The sequence below is a fragment of the Amblyomma maculatum genome, chromosome 5 (genome assembly GCF_055883805.1).
Source record: "Amblyomma maculatum isolate TAMU_Amacu chromosome 5, ASM5588380v1, whole genome shotgun sequence".
In the NCBI taxonomy this organism is placed as follows: domain Eukaryota; kingdom Metazoa; phylum Arthropoda; class Arachnida; order Ixodida; family Ixodidae; genus Amblyomma; species Amblyomma maculatum.
In genome coordinates this window covers 37,775,377-37,796,409 of record NC_139348.1, presented here as the reverse complement: position 1 = coordinate 37,796,409, position 21,033 = coordinate 37,775,377, and the positions used below count along the sequence as shown (strand labels likewise).

Here is a 21,033-nt window from a genome sequence, read left to right as displayed (position 1 = left end):
TGGAACGCACAGCAAATAATTACGTCATGAAACAGACAAGCCGTTATTTAGGACCTTTAATGGACACGCCAGAAAACACGACTCTTGCAAAAGTCACAAGGAGAAAATAATTATGCCTGCCGTATATAAAAAAATTAAAAGGTTTTCACTTCTTCCTAAGACGCATTTGTTAAACAATCAAGAACTGATCGATATATAGAACATTTGAACACTTAATGCTAGTTTTCTTCATGTAAATTATAGTAAAATTATCACGGTTATTTTAAAAGCGGACATTCACGCAAAGAGTGCAAGGCGGAATTAGAATCAAGAATTGACCTATATATGTAAAATTTTGCTGATACAAATCCGGTTTATACACATTTTGGGATGATACAAATTCCCGAAATTCCCCGGCCAGAATTTATTTTATTTATTTATACAAGTACCTGCAGCGCCCAGGGGCATTATAGCAGAATGCATTGCGTGCAATGTGCAAAATTTCGGATCTTCCGGTCACTCTCCCGCGCCGCTACGAACTTGAACGCGTGAACTGCGACCGCAACCTTGAGCACTAAGCGATCGCCAGCCGCTCTGTATGTACGCATCACGAGCAGTTTGCGGTGATGCGTGGTCTGCACATCGTAGACTTCGCGACCGCTATAGTCGCGCGCTGTACGCTTCGCGAGCAGTTGCGGCGCCGCTCGGCCGGCGCGTCGTCATCTTTTGTCGTGAGAAGCCTATATAGTACCTCTAGTCGTGCTACAGGCACCGCGAGAAGTCCGCGGAGGCACGTGGCGCGCAAGACGCCGACGTCGCGATTGCCTGTCGCGCTGTGTGCGCCGCGAGTAGCGGGCTCTGACCGCGCGACCGTAATAACCCTTCTCGGACGTAAACAGCTCTGCGTAACTGTCTATCCCATGATTCTGGAAAATTATTCGCTTTCATTTTAATGATATCAATGTCAGGGTGATAGGAAGTCTTTCGCGACCCCGTGAGATTCGTATGACCGAGGTTCTACTATTACAAATTGTTTCAGCACTTAAAAACCAATTTTATTCATGGATGTTGTAAGAAAAAAACAAAATCACGGTTATATTAAAAGCAGATTTTCGCGGAGTGTAAAGAAAAATCGAAACTCAAATCAAAATTTTCCTTTCCTGGCTTCCCGGACTGCGAAGCTGCTGATCACTTGATCAAAATTGGTGCTTTTTGCCAGCTCACTTTCGATCGATAATAATGCCAGATCTGATAGCCTAAACTGACCAATTGTAGATCTCAAATAGGTTTCTATTAGTTCCAGCTTAGAAAAACTCTCTCACACGATGCCATGGACACACATACCGTGAGAAATAGCTACAGCCCCAATAACAGGTTGGGAAGGGAGTCTACAAAATCCCACTCCGTAGTGAATGTCAAGAAGTCCAATGCTGCCCAACTGTTGGCGACTTCGAGGGCAATTCCGGCTGCTTTGAGGTGTCTCTTCCTCCAAGGAATTTCGATAAGGAGAGTGGTGTCAGACAGTCCGTCATAGAATTCGGCAAGTTTCGAAATAGAAACTTTGAGCTTTTCCTCAGTTGAACAAAGAAGGCTATTTGTTTCAACAGGTCCGAACAGACTTGACACTTCACGAATCACTTTTGAATCATGTGCAGAGCTCGGCATAAAATCTACCAGTGCACTCCAGCATCGGCCTCTTTATTTCTTCCTGAAACGAAAGTCCTTAATCTCTTGCTTCTTCACCTGCCATCCTATTTTTAGCCAGACACGCCTCTCAACTGCAAGTCCAAGTTCATTGCATTTTATGAGCGCCTGCTCAACAGCATTTTCCACTAGGCGAACAAGTTCCTTTTCGAGAAAAAGCTTCAGGGCCTCCAACTTTGTTACTACTTTGTCAAGGGGTAGTCCTTTTTTCTGCAAATACAGTTGCGCAGCATTGACTTCGTCAAGTATTGAACACCACAGGTGCGAATAACACAGGTGCCCTCCTTCTAATTTTTTTTTGTTCTAGTCAGCGCGTACTGATCAGACCCTCCATCCCGAGCAACAGGCATTCCGTGCCTTTAGGTGTTTTGAAAGTGTGAGGCGGATGTGTGACTGGGCGAGGAGCGAGAAAGGTACAGGAGATAAATGCACAAGACAAAATACAAAAGACTGCTGGAGAGAGGCTGCCAGCGGTCCTAGCTTGGGAAAGGAGACTGAGATGCTCATAAACATGAAGAGGCGATGCGGCGGCGCAGCCGCGCACGGGTGTGGTCTAACACGCTCTCGCGCAGGGGTTCTCGATGGGTATCGGGTTAATTCTGGTTTTTACAGAGTACACGCACGTACATAGACCAAAATGGCTTGGAGTCTCTCGCATAAACTAAGGAATATGTTTTCATGCGCTCCTCACAACAGAATAATTCGTTCTACGAGGAGATCACACTTGTCAGTCGGTGTCTCCACCAGTGCGCGCCTTTTCGTGCCTTTACACAAAATTTATTTCGCCCCCCACCACTTCCCCCATCTAACTGCTGCACCCCCCTGAGCGTAGCACCCGGTGCAGACCGCATCCCCCGCACCCCCATCGCGACTCCACTGACTGAGCCCCTAGAAGTTGCTGGAATAGCGTGTTAATTTTGCCGCCTAGCGTTGCCAGGTGGCGCATGACTGAGGTGTGAAAGGAGGACGAAGTTGAAAAGGACGAAAAAGTGTCGCTTGCACGTTTGCGTCTGTGCTGCTGTGTTGTTGTGTCTGGGCTACCCCCTGCTATCGTTGGTATCCTTAGTCACCGTGTACGTGACATTCTGGTGGAGCTGCTGGGTAAAACGATCGCCTATGCAAGAGTCTCCATCTACAAGACGTCGCGCAAGCCCTGTGCCATTGAACACCCCAGTACATCGCACCAGTCGACGGCTCCAGGGACTGTCTCCGGAACTTCAGCCATTAGCAGCCGCCATGACATTCAGTGCTTCTGCTCAGCACGTAACGGGCGTCGCACCGGCCTGTAACTACACCTTGCAGGCCCCTCGGGTACCGAAGTCTTTCCATGGGGACCTCTGAGGATGTGGAGGACTGGTTGCTTCAGTTTGAACGTGTCGCTGCTTTCAACCAGTGCGACGATGCTGCCAAACTAAGGAACGTCTACTTCAGCCTTGGGGACGGCGCCCGTATCTGGTTCGAGAACCGAGAGCAAGTATTAACTTCGTGGCGGGAATTCCGTCGTCAACTGCTCGAGGCTTACACTAGCGCGGATCGTCGCGAGCATGCAGAACCTGCCATTCACTCTCGCATCCAAAGGCCAAATGAGAGTGTCCAAGCGTACGTCGAGGACATGACGCGCCTCTTCAGGCGAGCCGATCCCGCCATGTCCGAGGACAAAAAGGTTAGGCACTTGATGCAGGGTTTGAAAGAGCAGCTGTTCGCAGGCCTTGTGCGAAACCCACCGTCGACTGTAAACGGATTCCATGCGGAGGCCACCACAATGGAAAAGGTGCTACAACAACGTGCCGTGGCTTATGACCGACCTTTTCATACAAGCACAATCGTGGATTCATTTGCATCTTCCGAGCGGCATCCCGATGCATTGTGCGAACTGATTCGCAGCGTCGTGCGCGAAGAACTAAGCAAGTTCTGTAACCCTCTGCAGCAATCGCCAACTTCCGTTTCTGCTATAGCGCGGGAGGAGGTGCGGCAGGCACTCAAGAGCCCTCTTTCGCCTGTAGTTCTGAGTCCGCCATTGCTGTCAGGGACCGACAATCGTCCCACATATGCGGAAGTTTTGCAGAGTCAGGCTCCCCCTTCCCCACCGCACATTCTCGCGTCACGTACAGTTCCGCTGCCCTCGGTGCAGCCAGTGCAGAACTTCGACAATCGTCCGCTGCCCCGACACAAAGCCGACATTTGGCGCACGCCTGACCGCCGTCCGCTTTGCTTCCACTGCGGTGAACCAGGACATCTCTACCGGGATTGTCCGTATCGACGCCTCGGTCTTCACGGCTTCCGCATCGACTCGCCTCCTCCCCGGTTTGGTCAACGACCCCGAGTTATTGAGGAGTACCTGGCGGAGCAGCGTTCTTCATCTCGTCCGCAGCGTCAGCCCCGCTCCCCTTCACCAAGGCGCTACTCCTCGTTCACCCACGGTTCCTCGCGAGAGGACCAAGACCGCTCGTCTAGCCCTCATCGGGAAAACTGAAAGCAGCGACCTTCGGGGGCGAGGCCACTGGTAGTCGCTGCGTTGAAGACCTCCCGTCGTCGCCGCTTCGATCCGACCGCGAGCTGCTGGTACCGTCACATAGGGAAGCAAAAAGCGTTTCTCTGGACATTCCGGCTATTTTAGACGGTCGCACTAAGGTCAATGCATTAGTGGACACCGGTGCCGATTATTCAATTTTGAGTGGTCGCATGGCGACCGTTTTGAGGAAGGTGCTCACTGCTTGGCCAGGTGTGTACCTTCGAACCGCCGGCGGTCATATAGTTACTCCAAAGGGGATGTGCACGGCTCGCATTCAGATTAACGGACGTACGTTCGTCGTTAGTTGCGTTGTTTTAAGTGACTGCTCCCGTGACCTTATCCTCGGCATTGACTTTCTGCGGGAGTACGGAGCAGTTATCGACCTGCGAAATAGACTCGTCACGTTTTCGATGGGACAATCTACCGAACAAGATAGTAGCAGTCCTTGCAATGCCGCACTTCGTGTTTCCGCCGAGAGCGTCTCGCTGCCGCCGCGAAGCAGTGCTCTTGTGGAAGTTACCTGTGACGCTTTTTTGTACCGGTGATGCTGTAGCGGAGGCGAACCATTCACTCCTGCTTGCTCAAGGCATTTGCGCTCCCCGAAGTTTATTGTCGTTTCACAATAGCCGGGCTGACTCCGTGTCACAAATTTTTCTAATGAGCACCGGCACTTGTTCCCGGGAACTGCTATCGCTTTTGCTGACCATGTTGCGCACGATCCGGTCTGTTTTGCATCCACGGCAGTAGAAACTAACGAGCCATCTCTTGACAACATCGGCATTAACTGTCACTTGTCAAAGGAGAAGCGGCGGGCCTTAGAGCAACTGCTGCTGGATTTCAAGCACTGCTTTGCTTCTTCCTCGAAGGTTCGTCAAACGCCAATCACACAACATCGCATCATTACTTATGACGACGCTCGCCCGATACGACAGCAGCCTTATCGTGTGTCTGCCAAAGAACGAGAAGTGATCCAGACGCAGGTTCAGGAGATGCTGGATGATGGTGCTGTGCAGCCTTAACAAAGTCCGTGGTCTTCACCAGTAGTCCTGGTCAAAAAGAAAGACGGCACTCTTCAATTTTGCGTCGACTATCGGAAATTGAATAATGTGACAAAGAAAGATGTATACCCGTTGCCGCGCATCGATGACTCACTGGACAGATTGCGACGTGCGAAGTATTTTTCATCTATTGATTTAAAAAAGCGGCTATTGACAAATCGAAGTAGACGAAAGAGACCGAGAAAAAACCGCATTTGTCACTCCAGATGGCCTATATGAATTCAAAGTACTACCATTTGGATTGTGCTCTGCCCCAGCTACATTCCAAAGGATGATGGGCACCATCCTCACTGGCCTCAAGTGGCAGATCTGTCTTGTGTACTTGGACGACGTAGTTGTTTTTTCCGAAACATTTGAACAACACCTCGAACGCTTTCGAGCTGTCCTGGAAGCCCTCCGTTCTGCTGATCTCACGCTGAAGCCCCAGAAATGACACTTCGGGTATACAGAACTCAAGTTCCTCGGCCATGTTGTAAGCGCTGATGTGGTGCGCCCGGATCCCGATAAGACTGCTGCCGTCGCACGATTTCACGTTCCAGCTAATAAGAGGGCTGTTCAGCGCTTCCTCGACTTGTGCGCATATTATCAGCGTTTCATTGCGGACTTTTCTCAGATCGCAGAACCTCTGACGCGCCTTACAAGGAAGGACACCTCCTTTGTGTGGAACTCTGAGCAGCAGATGGCCTTCTCTTTGCTTCGTGAGCGCCTTCAAACATCCCCTGTTCTGGCGCACTTCGATGAAGCGGCTGACACTGAGGTGCACACTGGCGCCAGTAGTATCGGTCTTGGCGCGGTACTTGTTCAGCATCAAGACGGGCTTGAAAGAATAATAGCCTATGCTAGCCGCACTCTCTCTCGCGCCGATACGAACTACTCCACCTCGGAAAAGGAATGCCTGGCGGTCGTATGGGCTACTATGAAATTTCGCCCCTATCTTTACGACCGGCCATTTAAAGTCGTCACGGACCATCATTGTTCGTGCTGGCTGGCAAATCTGCCAGACCCATCTGGACGACTTGCACGCTGGAGTTTACGGCTTCAGGAGTTTGACATAACTATTGTTTACAAGTCCGGCCGCAAACACGAAGACGCCGACACGCTGTCACGAGCACCCGTTGACACTGGCGATACTACAGCGGATGACGATAGCGGTTTTCTAGGAGCCTTTACCGCATCTGAGCTCAGGGATCGATAAAGAGCTGATCACGACATCCTTCCACTCATCGATTATCTGGAAGGGCGTGATACGACCCTGCCTCGAAACCTATCTCTGCACCTTGGTTCCTTCTGCATACGGCAAGGCGTCTTGTATAAAAGAAACTCCCAGGGCCAAGACAGAACTTACCTTCTGGCAGTGCTATGCGAGCTCTGTGAGGATATTCTCCTTGCTTGCCATGACGAACCAACGTCTGGTCATTTGGGTTGCTCACGGACTCTTGCTCGAGTGCGCAACATGTATTACTGGCCAGGACTCTCCGCAGCTGTGAAACGCTATGTACGAAGCTGTCGAGAATGCCAGCGCCGTAAAACACCGCCCCAGAAGCCTGGCGGATTTCTCAAGCCCGTTAGAGCACCCCGCATTCCGTTCGACCAAATTGGAATGGATCTCTTGGCTCTTTCGCTTTGTCACAGGCGGGAAACAAATGGATAGTAGTCGCTACTGACCACCTGACTCGATACGCTGAGACAAGGGCAATCCCTCATGCCACAGCTTCCGAAGTAGCAGAGTTTTTCATGCACAACATAGTCTTGCGGCATGGCGCCCCTTCCTACGTCATTACCAACAGAGGGACAGCTTTCACTTCACAGCTGATCGACCGCATATTTGAGCTGAGTTGCACGACCCATCGCAAGACCTCCCCGCCGGGGTGGCGCAGTGGTTACGGCGCTCGACTACTGTGCCCAAGGACGCGGGATCGAATCCCGGCCTCGGCGGCCGCTTTTCGATGGAGGCGGAAAGCAAGGCGCCCGTGTGCTGTGCGATGTCAGTGCACGGTAAAGAACCCCAGGTGGTCGAAATTTCCGGAGTCCTCCACTACGGCGTCTCTCATAGCCTGAGTTGCTTTGGGACGTTAAACCCCACAAACCAAACCAAACCAAACCATCGCAAGACCACAGCGTACCATCCACAAAGCAATGGCCTTACAGAAAGATTGAATAAGACGATTGCGGATATGTTGGCAATTTACGTCGATGTGCAGCACAAGACCTGGGACGAGGTGCTGCCGCACGTCACATTTGCATATAATACAGCCTTACAAGAGACAACGCGCTTCACACCATTTCGACTTGTTTAAGGACGCGAAGTTCAGAGCATGCTCGATTCCATGATCCCGTGCCCAGATGATGACCAGCTATCCTCAGATGCCCAGCAATATGCCGTCCGCGCTGAGGAAGCCCGCCAGCTCACCCATGTGCACATTGGGCAGCAGCAGACCACTAACGCGCACCGTTACAACCTCCGGCACCCCCAGGTTGACTACAAGCCTGGAGACCAAGTCTGGGTATGGACACCTGTTCGCCGTCCAGGCTTGTCAGAGAAACTCCTTTCCCGCTACTTCGGGCCGTATAAAGTGTTGCGCCGTGTGAGTGACCTCAGTTATGAAGTTATCCCCGACGGTGCCACACAACCAAAACTTCGAAAGCACAGCTCGGACATTGTGCACATTGTGCGACTCAAGCCGTACTACCACCGATAGCGTATGGCACCCGCTGTGACCACTCTCTTGCTTTTCACACTGTTTTTACCGGCCTTTCTCATTTTTTTTCGGAAGGAGGGGGTAATGCCACCTGGCAATGCCACCTAGCGTTGCCAGGTGGCGCATGACTGAGGTGTGAAAGGAGGACGAAGTTGAAAAGGACGAAAAAGTGTCGCTTGCACGTTTGCGTCTGTGCTGCTGTGTTGTTGTGTCCGGGCTACCCCCTGCTATCATTGGTATCCTTAGTCACCGTGTACGTGACAATATTATCGAATTGCTTACCACATTTTTCGTTAATTTTCTATTTAGGGTTATATCGGATCGTTCTCTCCCCCTTTATGCTCCTGGGATGGCGGCCGGTTGAATTCCAAGTTCATGCCGTTTGATTCCTCTGAAGTGGAATTATAATTAACTGAATTTGTGGTTTTGGGTACCTCATTTGACTGAATTGTCGACGGGCTCTTAGCCGTGGGCTTTTCAGTGAATTTGGATTTAAGTCCCTGAATCTCGCGACTCATTTGTTTGTTCATCTCTCTACGTTTTGCGTTTTCCCCTCCGTGTTTTTCGATCTCTCTATTTTCAGCCTGGGAGGTTTTGCTAGCGAAGCATACCATCTTGTTTTTTTACTGACTCGGGTTGGCCCCATCGATTCTGGGATCTCTGGGAGGCAGGCCAAGTCTTCTGTCCTGGTTCGTGTCCCGGGATTTCGAGCTCGCTCTGGTTCTGGAGCTTGATCTTGATCTCGATCGGGTTCCCGACCATGTCTCCGTGTTTTTCCGGTTCCTTATTCGGGGTTCGCGTCCTCGGTGCTCTTATTCCGAAGAGTATAGAGTGGGTCCCTTGTTTCCGGAAGTTGATTGCAGTTGTTGCAGCTTTTCCTCTCATATTTTCTTATTTAAGAGGCAGGTCATCCTGTATATGCCGCGGCTTTTATTGTCTCCTAGGACGTGGTCTTTGCCGCGGAGTTGACACTTAGGCTCACATGTGTGTCCAGCACCTGGATGTTCCAAGCCGCAGCCGCGACACTTCACATTGGTAGGGTCTGGGCATACATCGGCGGTGTCCCAGCCTGCCGCATGTTGTGAAGACTTTGTACTTCTTCTTATATAAGTAGCAATTCACGTTAAAGCCCTGGAAATTTAGCCATTTCGGTACAAACCAGTCTTCGAAAAGTATCAGAATGGTCTTGGATCACGCTCCGAGTCTTCTAATGCCGGAGAATAGCCGATTAGTCCCATTCGACTCTACCATTTCTGTACCTCCACTGAATAATAGAGCGGTACATCGTAAACGACGCCTTTGCCTTCGTCTTCCGGCATGGCGATGTATGACTTGGCTTCAGTAATGTTGGGCTCAATATTCATAGCTTGAATTGGTGCCTACTTGTAAGTTATCTTGGTATCCGTGGTAGCGACCAGTATTGAGTGCTGAGTAGAGTTTGGGGAGATGATGTCACCCTTCGTGGTCGTCAGATCCAGGCCGGCGGCTTAGATGATGACTCGAGACAACTTCAATCTTCCTAAGATGTTGATAATATTGTTAATTCCGCCTCTGGGGCGAATGATAATCCTGTTAGCGGTGCTGGGAATTCAGTTTCAGTTTCAGTTCATTTCCGAGAACAAGTACAGGGGATGTACCAGGTGTGGCGAGAGTGACGGATTAAAAACTGCATCAATAGCAGCTTCACTGGCCCCGTCTCCCCAAACAACATGACAGCAATCACGACAGTTTGGAAGCTCGGTAAACTATATAATGGCAAGAACAACATGTGGCAATCACTTCATATTAGCAAAACTATACATACTGAGACAAATGGGAAACAAACAAAACAAAAGAAGGAAAATATGCATTCATTCAACAAATAGTCAGATTGTACAATACTGGTAGTAATTTCAATTTTTTCTTGATTTTGATACGCAGCTGCTCGTCCACTAGCTTGTATTAATTAGTATACTTGACAGGGTGTTTTGAATCATCTGGAGACCATAGTTTGTACTTGGTCGTGGAATGTACAATGTTCATTATGGCGGGTGAAACGAGATGACATGTTAATCTGTAAGTTGGCAGCAGCTCGTAATGTTGTTCTATTTTAATGGATTTCTGATTTAAGGGATGCGAACAACTGATGCTCGTAGAGGGTAGGAAGTTTAGCAATCCAGTATTTACTGAATTGATCAGATATGTGGGAATTGTATGGAGCGTTTGCAATTGCTCGAATTGCATGTTTTTGTAATGTAACTAACCTATTTATTGATTTCTTGGTACCACTACCGCAAAACCAAATGACAATATATCAGATGAGATGCAAAAATCGTGTCATAGAGCATTAGTTTTTGAGGGACGGGTAAAACGTGCTGCACTTTTCTCAACATACCTTATGATTTACACAGTTTAGTTGTTATGCTGTCTGTGTGAGAATTCAATAGCATATTTTCATGAAAAACGATTCCTAGTGTTCTTGCTTAGGAAGAAATTACTATTTTTCAGTATTGTTGCACTTCAGCATATCAATGCGAACTTTAGTTTGTTTAGCTTAAAATAAACTGGTTTTGATTTGTATACTTGGCTGTTTTTAGACTGTTTGCGTTTGACTATTTGCATAGTTTGTCTAAGAATAGGTTTGCGGTTTGAACAAGGTCATTTGCATTATTTCCTGTAAAATATGCACTGATGTCGTCGGCATATATGACGAAATGTATGGTGTTATCTAAATATAAAAGGTCATTAACGTAAGCATTGAAAAACAGTGGACACAAAATACTCCCCTGAAGTACGCCATTCTTATTTATTTGTATTGAGGACGTTTCATTTCCAATACATATTGCTTGATATCGATCTGTCAAGTAGCTTTTAACGAGATTAAAGGAGGTACTACGAACACCATAGTAAGGCAATTTCTCTAGTAAGATACTGTGATTGATTCTGTTAAACACCTTGGAAAAATCTACAAATAGTACTAGCGTTAGTTGTCTCTTTTCAATATTACCTAAAATTAGTTCCTTTTGATGAACCAGAACTGTCTCAGTAGATCAACCTGACCGGAAACCATATTGCGACGATACAATAATAGAATTAGCGTCAATGAAACTGGTGAGTGTTATAAATACTATTTTCTCTAGAAGTTTTGAAAATATTGGTAATATTGAGATAGGCCAATAATTTCCTAAGTTGTACACTACTGTCACTTTAGCATTCTTGTGTTCCTCAGGAAATACACCGGTATACAAAACTTGGTTATAAATATGGGTTAGGTATGAAACAATAATATCAATCACAAAGCTAACCGGCTGCATTTTTATTCCGTCTATATACTCGCGTTTGCTTTTTTTCAGAGCACAGAATAAATTGAAGACTTCGCACTCGTCAGTACGTTTTAAAAATAAAGAATGTTCCACTGGGGCAGATAAATACTGCTCGAAACTAATGATAAAAAAATAATAAAGGTTTTCTGCAAGAGCTTTTCCCTCGTATTGTTGTCCGTCTATTTTTATTTGTAAAATTCCTGTGTGATGCCCGGAAGGTAGAACTGATCTAAATTTTTTGTAAGCTTGTTTGGAATTCGTAATTCCATCGATCAGATGTGCATAATCATCGGGCTTTGCCTGTTTCAAAAACTTGTTTATTAAATTCCTAATACTTTTTAAAATCTTTTAGAACTTCTGGGTCACGACTTGCTAGTCTCTTTATCGAAAATTATGAGGCCACCTTGTTTTCTTCTGTATCATTTTTAGCAATTTAGTTCTCATCCAAGGCTTTCGCGCATGTTTTGGTTTCTTTACTACTTTGTATGGAAATTGTTTTGTAATTAAACAAAACAGGGAAATAAAATGGTCATATGCCTCATTGGGCGAAGAATAACGTAACGAGTCATCCCAGTGTGTGATGGCTATTTCATTTCAAAACAGCTAAAGTGTATTTTCTGTAATATTATGAACATTAAAACTTTGCCTGTAATTTTTTGTGGGCATACGTTTTGAATCGGCGACGAGAAATATTGGTAAATGATCACTAGTTTCTGCCGGTAAAGTACCACTTAGTACAGTATCGGGAATATTTGTAAGAATAGGTCAATCGCCATTGCACTATTGGCAGTAATGCGGGGGGGGGGGGGGGGGGTTCTACCAAGTTATAAAATGAATGTGAATCAAGGATCATTAAGAACTCCTTTTGTTTCACATTGCATTAAAGTATGTCGATGTTAAAGTCACCACTAAGAATCATTGTGTATTTACGCTCATTTACACAGGAAAACACCAAATCTAACTAAGCGAAGAACTGGGTTTTGTCACCCTTAGGTGGCCTATACATGAGAGAGAACACAGTTACCGCTCTTTATACAAATACCTTCCTAATGATCGGTAGTCAGTGATAAGTCATTCATAATTTCGTAGCTGTTTCCACATTTAAAATATAAACAAACATCACCGCCGCGTTTACATTGACGATTGAGAATTACCTGGCTGTGACCATGAAGATGAATAACATCACTGGCGTCACTCTACCACGTTTCGAACATCATGATGACCGTGAAATCAAACTGAAATTGTTCTAGAAAGGCACAAAATTCATCACTCTTATTTCGAGCTGACTGCATATTCAGGTGCAAGAAAGTAAGGGCTGATGCATATCTTCGCTCCTGCTGTCACTCAATCGATTTTTCGGCTAGCTTCCTCCCTTGAGGGGGGGCTTGGGCTTGGTTAGGTTCAGCGTTCCAACGGGGTCGGCTTGGGAGATGTCGACGGTCACGTTTCGGTTTTTATTTCTGATAGACCATTTTCTGTTCAAAGTATCGCTGGCGGAAGCGTCTCTTCCTTCCACAGTTTCCATCATCTTGCTCTTCTCAAGTTGCGACGCTCTGGGGCCGCGCCCAGTCTCTTCGGGTTACGCCTAGCGCCTTTCAAGGCTCCGGAGTCGAGCTAGGCCTAACGGTAGGCCTTGGTCCGAAATCTTGAAAGACACAAAATCTAGAAAATTGGGCCTGCCATCGAAAATCCGGAGTCCCCGTGGTGCTTCGAGGTTCAGGTATCCGTTGGTAACACAGGATTGGAGGTTTGACTTCAAATACCGCATTTGAAGAAGGAACTGTGCAGAGCGAAACAAAGTGGCATTTGTCTCAGAAAGCGAACGCAAGCTTCCTCAGTGCGGAGCGAAAGCTTTGACAATGACGTGCAAGGTCACGTAACAGAGAATGAGAATGTCACGTGGCTACGAGAATGCACGCGACAAAAATGGCGCCGTGCTCTATCAGACACTTCCACTGCACTGCAACGAACGTGCGTCAAGGAAAGGAAATTTTCACTGCGCGGCAGGAGCCCTGGCGTTGTTAGCAAAAAGTATGCAAGGGGCGCCCGATGTACCGCGCACAGCAGCAGCACTCAGTGCCAATTGAGGTGTCCATATAACAAGCGTGGCAGATATTGAGCCGTCCAGTGAGCCGATTATAAAAAACTAAGACCGCGGTTGATTGATTGATTGAACGTCCTTTAATGAATAGGAAGGCTCATGGCCATGGAAGGGGATAAAGAGGAGTAGGCAGAATCTTCATTGTTTGCACAGGTCGTCCTAGAAGGGAACGGTAGTTCAGACTGTAGGTTTCGATCTCGGAGCGTCGAGTAGAAAAAAGCAGGGCAATTCCCGGGTAGATGAGATATGCCGCCGCGCGTTAGAGTCGTACAGTGCGGGCACGTAATCTCTTGCCCTTATGCACTATACACGGACCAGTCTTCGTGTCCTCAGTCAGCATCGCATGCAAGTGGCCACATCAGACCCACCTTTTACGCGAAAAACTCATCTCTCCCGAAGTCAAGAAGTCTTCTTAAATAAGCTCATCGACCATGCGGCCTACACGCAACGTATTATGGCTCGCTAGCGTCAGTAAAGAACGCGGTTTGAAAGGGTGGTGCTACAGAGGCTATCGCTGCAACCCTCCCAGGTTTCGCTCTATCACTACATGTTGAAGCCACCTTAAACCACCAAATTTTGAAGCGATAGCTCCATTAAGCGAAATAAATCCTAGATCACCGTGTGCTTGCGATGACCTTCAAACATCTCCGAGGTCAAGTTGGAACTTAAGCCACAGCCACTTTGAGTAGCTATGTTCCCATCGAAGGTCAAGGTCAAAGGTCAACTCAAAGACACATGATCGCTGACGTCAATATCGATATCGCAGCCACGCCACAGACTCGGAGTGCGCCAAGTTCAAACCAACACGTAATTCTTTACGGATCACCAGAGTTTCTTCCTAGCCAATACCAAAGAAAAATATTCTTTTTAAATAAGAGCTTTACCATATGTAAGCATGCCTCAGCTTTCGCTTCACACTAGGTTTAACCGACGCTAAAGCATAGCAAATTTTTGTTTTAAAATTGCGGCGGTATTAAGAGGATTTTGCGAGGTAAATAGCGCTGATTTGGCGCTGCTCTTCATCCGATGGTGCTCTCAGGTTCACCTGCCTGGTGCAAATGTTGCCCTTGCTTGCTTGAGGCATTAGAGACATGTGACCCGGAAGTTTTAGTGGGACTCTACGATCCAGGTGGACCGCAGAGGGGCTTAACTCACAGGGAACATTCCATATGGATTTGAGCAGCCTATCGACGTCAGAATATAGTGATTAGTCGGCGAGTTCTGTGGCTTCAGGAGAATATATGATGTGGCTGATAAAGCAGAAGCGACCAACTCGGGCAGCACGTTTGCAATGCGATGGCTAGATGGGAATTCACACCTACAGCCAGGTGACACTGGTTGTGTGGAAACCTGCAACTGAATGTCAGCGAGAGTGCACATTAAACGCTAACTACACTAATAGTAAAATAACGCCCAGCCATCCACTTCTAAACGCCGTATCATCAGCAAAGAACACCAGTAAACACGAAATACATAACCTCTTAAACACAATAGCTACTCCGACTGGCCTTCTGTGGAGCTGAGTCCACGATTCAGACGGTGTATAAAAAACGAGGTATTTAAGTTGAGATGAAGCGGTGCTGAACTGCTACTGTTTCAGCCTGTTATACCTAGTGGCACGGTCAGAGGCATATTTTATTCTTTTTGGCTGCCTCACCATATTATATGTGTTTCATGAGCAGGCACCAGTGGGAAGTATGTGCTTCTGTACGCTTTCCTTTTAGCTCTTTTGCATACGAAGCGTCAGGTTTCGGTTTTCCCGAAAGATACACTGAACACAAGACCCTCTAAGTGTCGTGTTGCATCTAGCGAGGCATACACTGCATATAGGCAGTTCTAACGTTCTAGAATTGCGCCGGATGGATGGATGGATGGATGGATGGATGGATGGATGGAATATAGGAGCGTCCCCTTTGAAACGGGCTGGTAGCAGTAGCTATCATGCTCATTTTTCTCCCTATATCTTAATTATTGATTAAAAATGGTTAACTAAACCATCATTCTATTTATTAAATTTTGTTCCCACATTACTAACATTATGCCACTTCTTTGCTTTTAAGCCACCAATCTTCCAGTCGTTTATTGCTAGTTTCCACCGCCGGTTTATTCACCTGGCCACTGTTATCTGTAAACCCCAGAGCTTCAGGAACAGTGATTGCGCCTGCATCAACTTCCGGATGGATACCATTACATTCGAGTATAATATGGGCAATTGTTTCACTGGAGTTTCCACATACAGCACATGCGTCATCTCCATTGTTAAATTTCTTTTTGTAGCTGCGTGTTCTAAGGCACCCTGATCTACCTTCAAAAAGTAGGGCACTGCCTATTCAGTTATCAAAGAAATCTTTCTTCCTGATCTGCATTTTCCCCTTTCGGTATAATTCCACACTCAGTTTCTTTTCCATATAATTTATCCAATTTTTACCTTCTGTGTTTTTCACCTGTTGCTTAATGCTCTTTATTTCTCCGTCCTTGTGACTAGCATACTTAGTAGTTAGTTTCCTAGTTATTTTCCTCCATTGTGAGTCAACGCTTTTTAAGTACAGGTATTTAAACACTTTAGCTGCCCATCTGTTACTGTCCAATTTCCTCAGGCGTTCCTCATATAATATTTTACTCTGAGCTTCCCGTACTTCGAAAGATGTCCAGCCCATATCTCCCTGTACCGCCTCATTTGTAGTTTTGCCGTGGGCACCTAGTGCTAATCGTCCGACGGATCTCTGATTTATTTCTAATGTCGACTGTACCTCTGATTTTAGGCACAAAACCGTATTTCCGAAAGTAAGTCCGGGCACCATAATTGCTTTCCAAATACCCCTCAAAACCTCATACCTATTGTATCCCCACAATGCCTTATGCTTTATTATCCCAGCATTCCTTCGCCTTTTGGCCTTAAGTGATTGCTCATGCTTTCCAATGTATGCCAATCCTTCGTTTACCCATACTCCCAGATATTTATATTCTGCTACTCTAGGTATTTCATGGCCTTGTATTTTATGACCCTGATCCGCCGCCATGGATTGACAGCGCCCTCTGTTGAAAGGAATATGGGAGCGGTACTTTTGCGTCCGCCTCCAACAGTTTCGAAGTGCGACAAGTAATGAAAAGATGCCTGTGCAACTGGCTAGAGAAAAGTGGTTATCATGAACGATGTGTTGGGCTTCGCCTCGCTCTGACTCCACGACGTTGTGGGCGAATGAAACTAGTATACTTGTGGTTGATCTGTCGCGCCGCTCATCGCGAAAAATTTCTGCCTTTATACGTAAGCACTCAAGGATTTGCTTTAATCCCTGTCTGAGTGGGAAGAGCCATTGTTACGTGTTTTTGCGCTTTATTCCTGCGTCTTAAAAACTGAGCAAAAATTACCACGAGCATGACGGAGATGTGACAGCTTGCATGCAATCACAAGGCCGGGAACTTACAGGGCGGCAGTTTAACGCAGTCACGAGACCTCTTGATGCGACCGAGCTAGCAGCTGCTGCCCACCCAGGCACCATTTCGAGACAGGAATCTAATCCGGCGGACTTGAATCGCGAGACATTCTACTGTGGGCAAAGGCGGCGCTTTCTTGCGACTACATTAAAGCTGTTTTTTATACGGATGGTCTTTCACTTTAGAAAGTAGCCCACAATTGATGGCAATAATTATATATAAGATATAAGCAATTATTGAATAAACCAGCGTGTATATACCTGAAGAAGATCTCTGTGAGGATCAACTGGTCACTACTATTGCACTCAAGATCCATGCAATGGCGGAGAAAAAATCTTCTCTAAATTGCCATGCCTCTTTATTGACAAACACGTTTCCGCGCACCAAATCGCTCTGGGATTGGCAGCATAGTAACCCTTAAGCAATCCGTACAACGAAGCTCAGTATTTCTGGAAACACGCTGGCTAACGTCACTTCCGTTTATTTGTCGGTACTAGTGCGAAATTTCCCGTAGGTTTGTAAGAGGCAAAGCGGATGGCTACCGAAAAGAATGAGATACTGCCTTTTCCATATTATGCTCTCTTGAACGAAGATCGTCTAATATTATTGCCAGTGCATTACTTTTTTTCCATTCGTCAAGGAAGACAAAAAGGCTTTTTTTTTTGTCCAAATGTTGTTTAAGGTTTCTTTTTACTTTGGTTTCGCAAAGATATGTACTATTTTTATAGCGATAGCCATGATAGATTCGAAACTTCGACCTCCGTGTTGATACGGTCCTAGACTTTGATTGACCTTGGTAAGCCAGCATAGCAACACAACCTACTTGTATCGCTATACCCTGGAATGTAACCTTGGTTAAACCGCTGCCACTTTTTTCTAGGTTAAGATGCATTCGAACCCTGCGGCAAAGGCTAGATCATTCTCATGAAAAGTACAAAAGCAAGCGAAAGAATGCCTGATTTTTGGCTGAGCGAAAGGATAAATATAATGAAATATCAACAAAAAAAACTCCCTGTACATCGCTTGTAAGATATATCGGCTTTCTAAAATAACCCCATTGTCAGCTGAGCTAAGCACCTCGGATTCTTCTCTCAGCTAAACTGAAAGGGTGTGGTGGTAAGCTGACAAGTGACTAAAGAACATCATGACCACAGCCCACGCAGATTGTGTATGCTAGGAGCAGCTTCTGAGTATTCTGCTCAGTCCCGCAGGTCTGATCTCAACCCTCAGCTTTATTCGCAACCCCCGCAATGAACGGCACAAAGCAAGGCCACAGATGCCGCGGCATGTATACTAATTTTGAAATAACTGTGTATTGTTAGTCACATGCGACCGGTAGTTTATTATCGAGGCGTTTGTCCAATTTGACACTCAGACTCAGGTCCCCGTTGGTTGAAGAATGGCTGATCTTACGCTGTCGGACACTGGTCTTCGGCAACGCAGTTGTTTTGTGCGTTGCGAAAGAAGCCTGAGGAGCAGTAGCACCCGCGCTGGCAGTCAGGAGTACATCCGGGACCGATGGTTCGCTTCTCGCAGGTGGCCTCAGCGCACGAGCTGCTCACGCATACCTTCCACTCCTCGTTAAGGCCACACGATGGGTGTGGTTCCTCTGCACAAGAAACGCAGGAGAAGAAAAAAACCGAAATTAGAAGCATAGTCCCAACACAGCATATTAAACTGTTTCCGTAACGTCTACACTGAACTGCTAAGCGCAAACGAGGTACGCACTTGCGGCACCTCGTTACATCGTTATTGGTATTTAACTAAGTCTGTTGATGTCCGAGAGTCCTCAGCTGAGGACCTTATCAAGACGCATGGACTTAGGTTCCCTTTCAAAGCCTTGCCCTTTATGTCTCAGCATTTCACTGAAAAGCCAGTTGGCGTACAATTATAAACTTTGCGGGCGCCGATGGGAAACTGGTTTCTAAACTGGAATCGAAATGAGTCAAAGCAAATTTTGTCTAGTATGGACAGCTGGAGTGACAGCAAATGCTGCAGAAATTCCACAGTTTAGCGTAGCGAGGCCGGTCATCACGTCAAGAGTGAGGAAAATTTCGCTTGGAAGCCTCGAAGCTTAAGCCAGCGGGAACGGGTAGGGATGATTACACATGGCCGGTTTTCCCATAGTGGAAATGCAGATGGCGGTGATCAGCCATCCTCCACACTCTTTCTGAGCCGTGCTATTGGACGGGGAGCGAGGTTCGCACTTTGAAGCAGGGGCCTGTAGAGGTGGATCATTCGGGAACTGTTTGCTGCTTTCTGACGCCGGCACGGTTTCAGGAGAAATGTCTACGGTGCGCAGAAGAATGAGAGCTACACTCCTCTTCTCACAGGCTGCTTGAGAGAGACACAAGGTGGTCGTTCATGGCATGGAAGAAGCTTTTCACTTCCACGCCAGCCCGCTGCGGTTAATCTCGCGAATGTTGGCAGTTTTGAGTGGTGCTAATAGGAACTTACAGGATAAAAGTTGAAGAGCTGAAATCCCCGGAAGGCTGACGGCAAAACAATACTCAAAATATATATCTTGCGTGGCTCTATATAACAATTTTCAACATTCAGCAGCTTAGCGGGGCTTTCATCAGTGAATTCTTTTCAGTGGATGAACTACGCGTTTGAAAAGCCTGAGAAGAAATTACGTGGACAATTATACGCTTTCGAAAAGTGAAAATCATATCACAAAAAGCTCTCATGGACAGCTAGCTGCATTAAGTCTTGGCAGTGAAACAGGAGTTCAAGCTCTTCATACTGTTACATCGATTTTGTGTTACTCTTCCATGTATGTGCTTGTGGACTTTTAGACATTTGTTAGAGCCCTAGGCATCACTTCGGCTCATCTATGAATAATGAGACGTTTGCCCGAAGGCGTCTACGGGAGGCCACAGGGTGTAATTAAAGAATCAACGAAACGTAAATCTTACTTCCTGCCTAGTGACTTCACTTTACCCAATAACTGAATTTGATAGTCGACAAGGCATGTTTATTTATTAGGAGGCTTCTGATCCAGTCACGTTATTCATGAGCTCGAGCCTACAGTTTCTAACTACATCTATCGGTTTTCCTTCGAAGTTGGCCATTATGGCGGAAATGTTTCGAATAGTACCGCCGAAGTCGCCAGCTTCACACCAGCCACCAGAACGCCACACGATTTTGCTCTTTGTACACCGCATTTTATTATGTTTTCAGTCTCATCTAGAGCCCGCACCATTCTTTGAATATTTTCTCAGTGCTGTTGCCGCTAGTTACTTGCGAGCGCTATCTGTGACTCTTTCTTGAAGACGTTGTAGGATATTTCTGAAGGTTTCCGAAGAAAAGATGGGGAGTACTCTTCAAAAATATTCCGCGGGCAATGTTCTGTATCGCAAGCGTTAGAGGGGGCAACGAGTTATTACTGCTGAATCAAGTCGTTGCTATCCACTGTCACTGCCGCGCAACCACGCATTGTCGCATTGTGGCTATAGTGCCAGAAGTTAAATGCCGAAAAATCACACTAGGAGCAGCGAGGGCGTCTTTCTGCTCAGACATGGGAATGGTCGATAGTTTTATCGTGAACTGCTGCCCTGTTGTGTTTCGCTTAGGCAGGAGTAAATATACGGATCGTCGCCTTGTAGCCGTCCTTAGGTACATATCTCAGCTTTCATTGCGATGTGCTTCAGCCCGAAGGTGGAATCATATTGACGTTTACAGGGAATCGCGGTGTCGCTACACTTCTTATTTTGAGATTACTACACCTGTACCAGGATTCCGAGAAATGTTTAGAGTGTCGGACATAATAGGAGTCCAGAGCAAAGCCTTAGGAAGACGAAGTAGTCGCGGCAGGGACATCATCGTCACTATTTTCCAAATTTGTAAAGGCACGTATTTACACTCTGCGATTGAAACGACACCAAATCAGGAGACATTGGGAAACCGAGTACTCGGTGATGTCGCCGTTTGTGAGCAGCGACAGCCACTGTATCCATTTTCAATTGTGCCCACGTGATGTCATGATGTACTGACTAGGTTCGAGGTAGCCTTACCATCGCGCTGCAGACAACAAAGCCAGGTATCATTGCCGCGGAAGATGACGTAGGGGGGGGGGGGGGGGGGGAGGGGGGTGCTGTATGGCAACAAGTACAAAAAGAAACTTGCGGACATTTCCTCAGTCTGCATCAGCAAGGATGAAAGCATTAAATGTTTATTTTTGTTTTTCGTGATAGCAATCAGCAATTTGAAGCCAGTTTAAAGTTGATCTAAGGAAATATCG

At 46.7% G+C, this 21,033-nt stretch overlaps 1 protein-coding gene across 2 annotated transcripts in view; it reads right to left on the bottom strand.

Moving 5' to 3' along the window:
* Window positions 1–18,083: 18,083 nt before the first annotated feature.
* The window catches only part of LOC146188061 (ixochymostatin-like), a 61,461-nt gene continuing 58,511 nt past the window's right edge, over window positions 18,084–21,033 (bottom strand). For both annotated transcript variants that reach the window (XM_084603623.1, XM_084603622.1), the window contains exon 3: window positions 18,084–18,399. In XM_084603623.1, coding sequence (XP_084459749.1) covers window positions 18,200–18,399 — 200 coding nt within the window. In that variant the 3' untranslated portion in view covers window positions 18,084–18,199. The remainder of the gene's footprint in view (window positions 18,400–21,033) is intronic.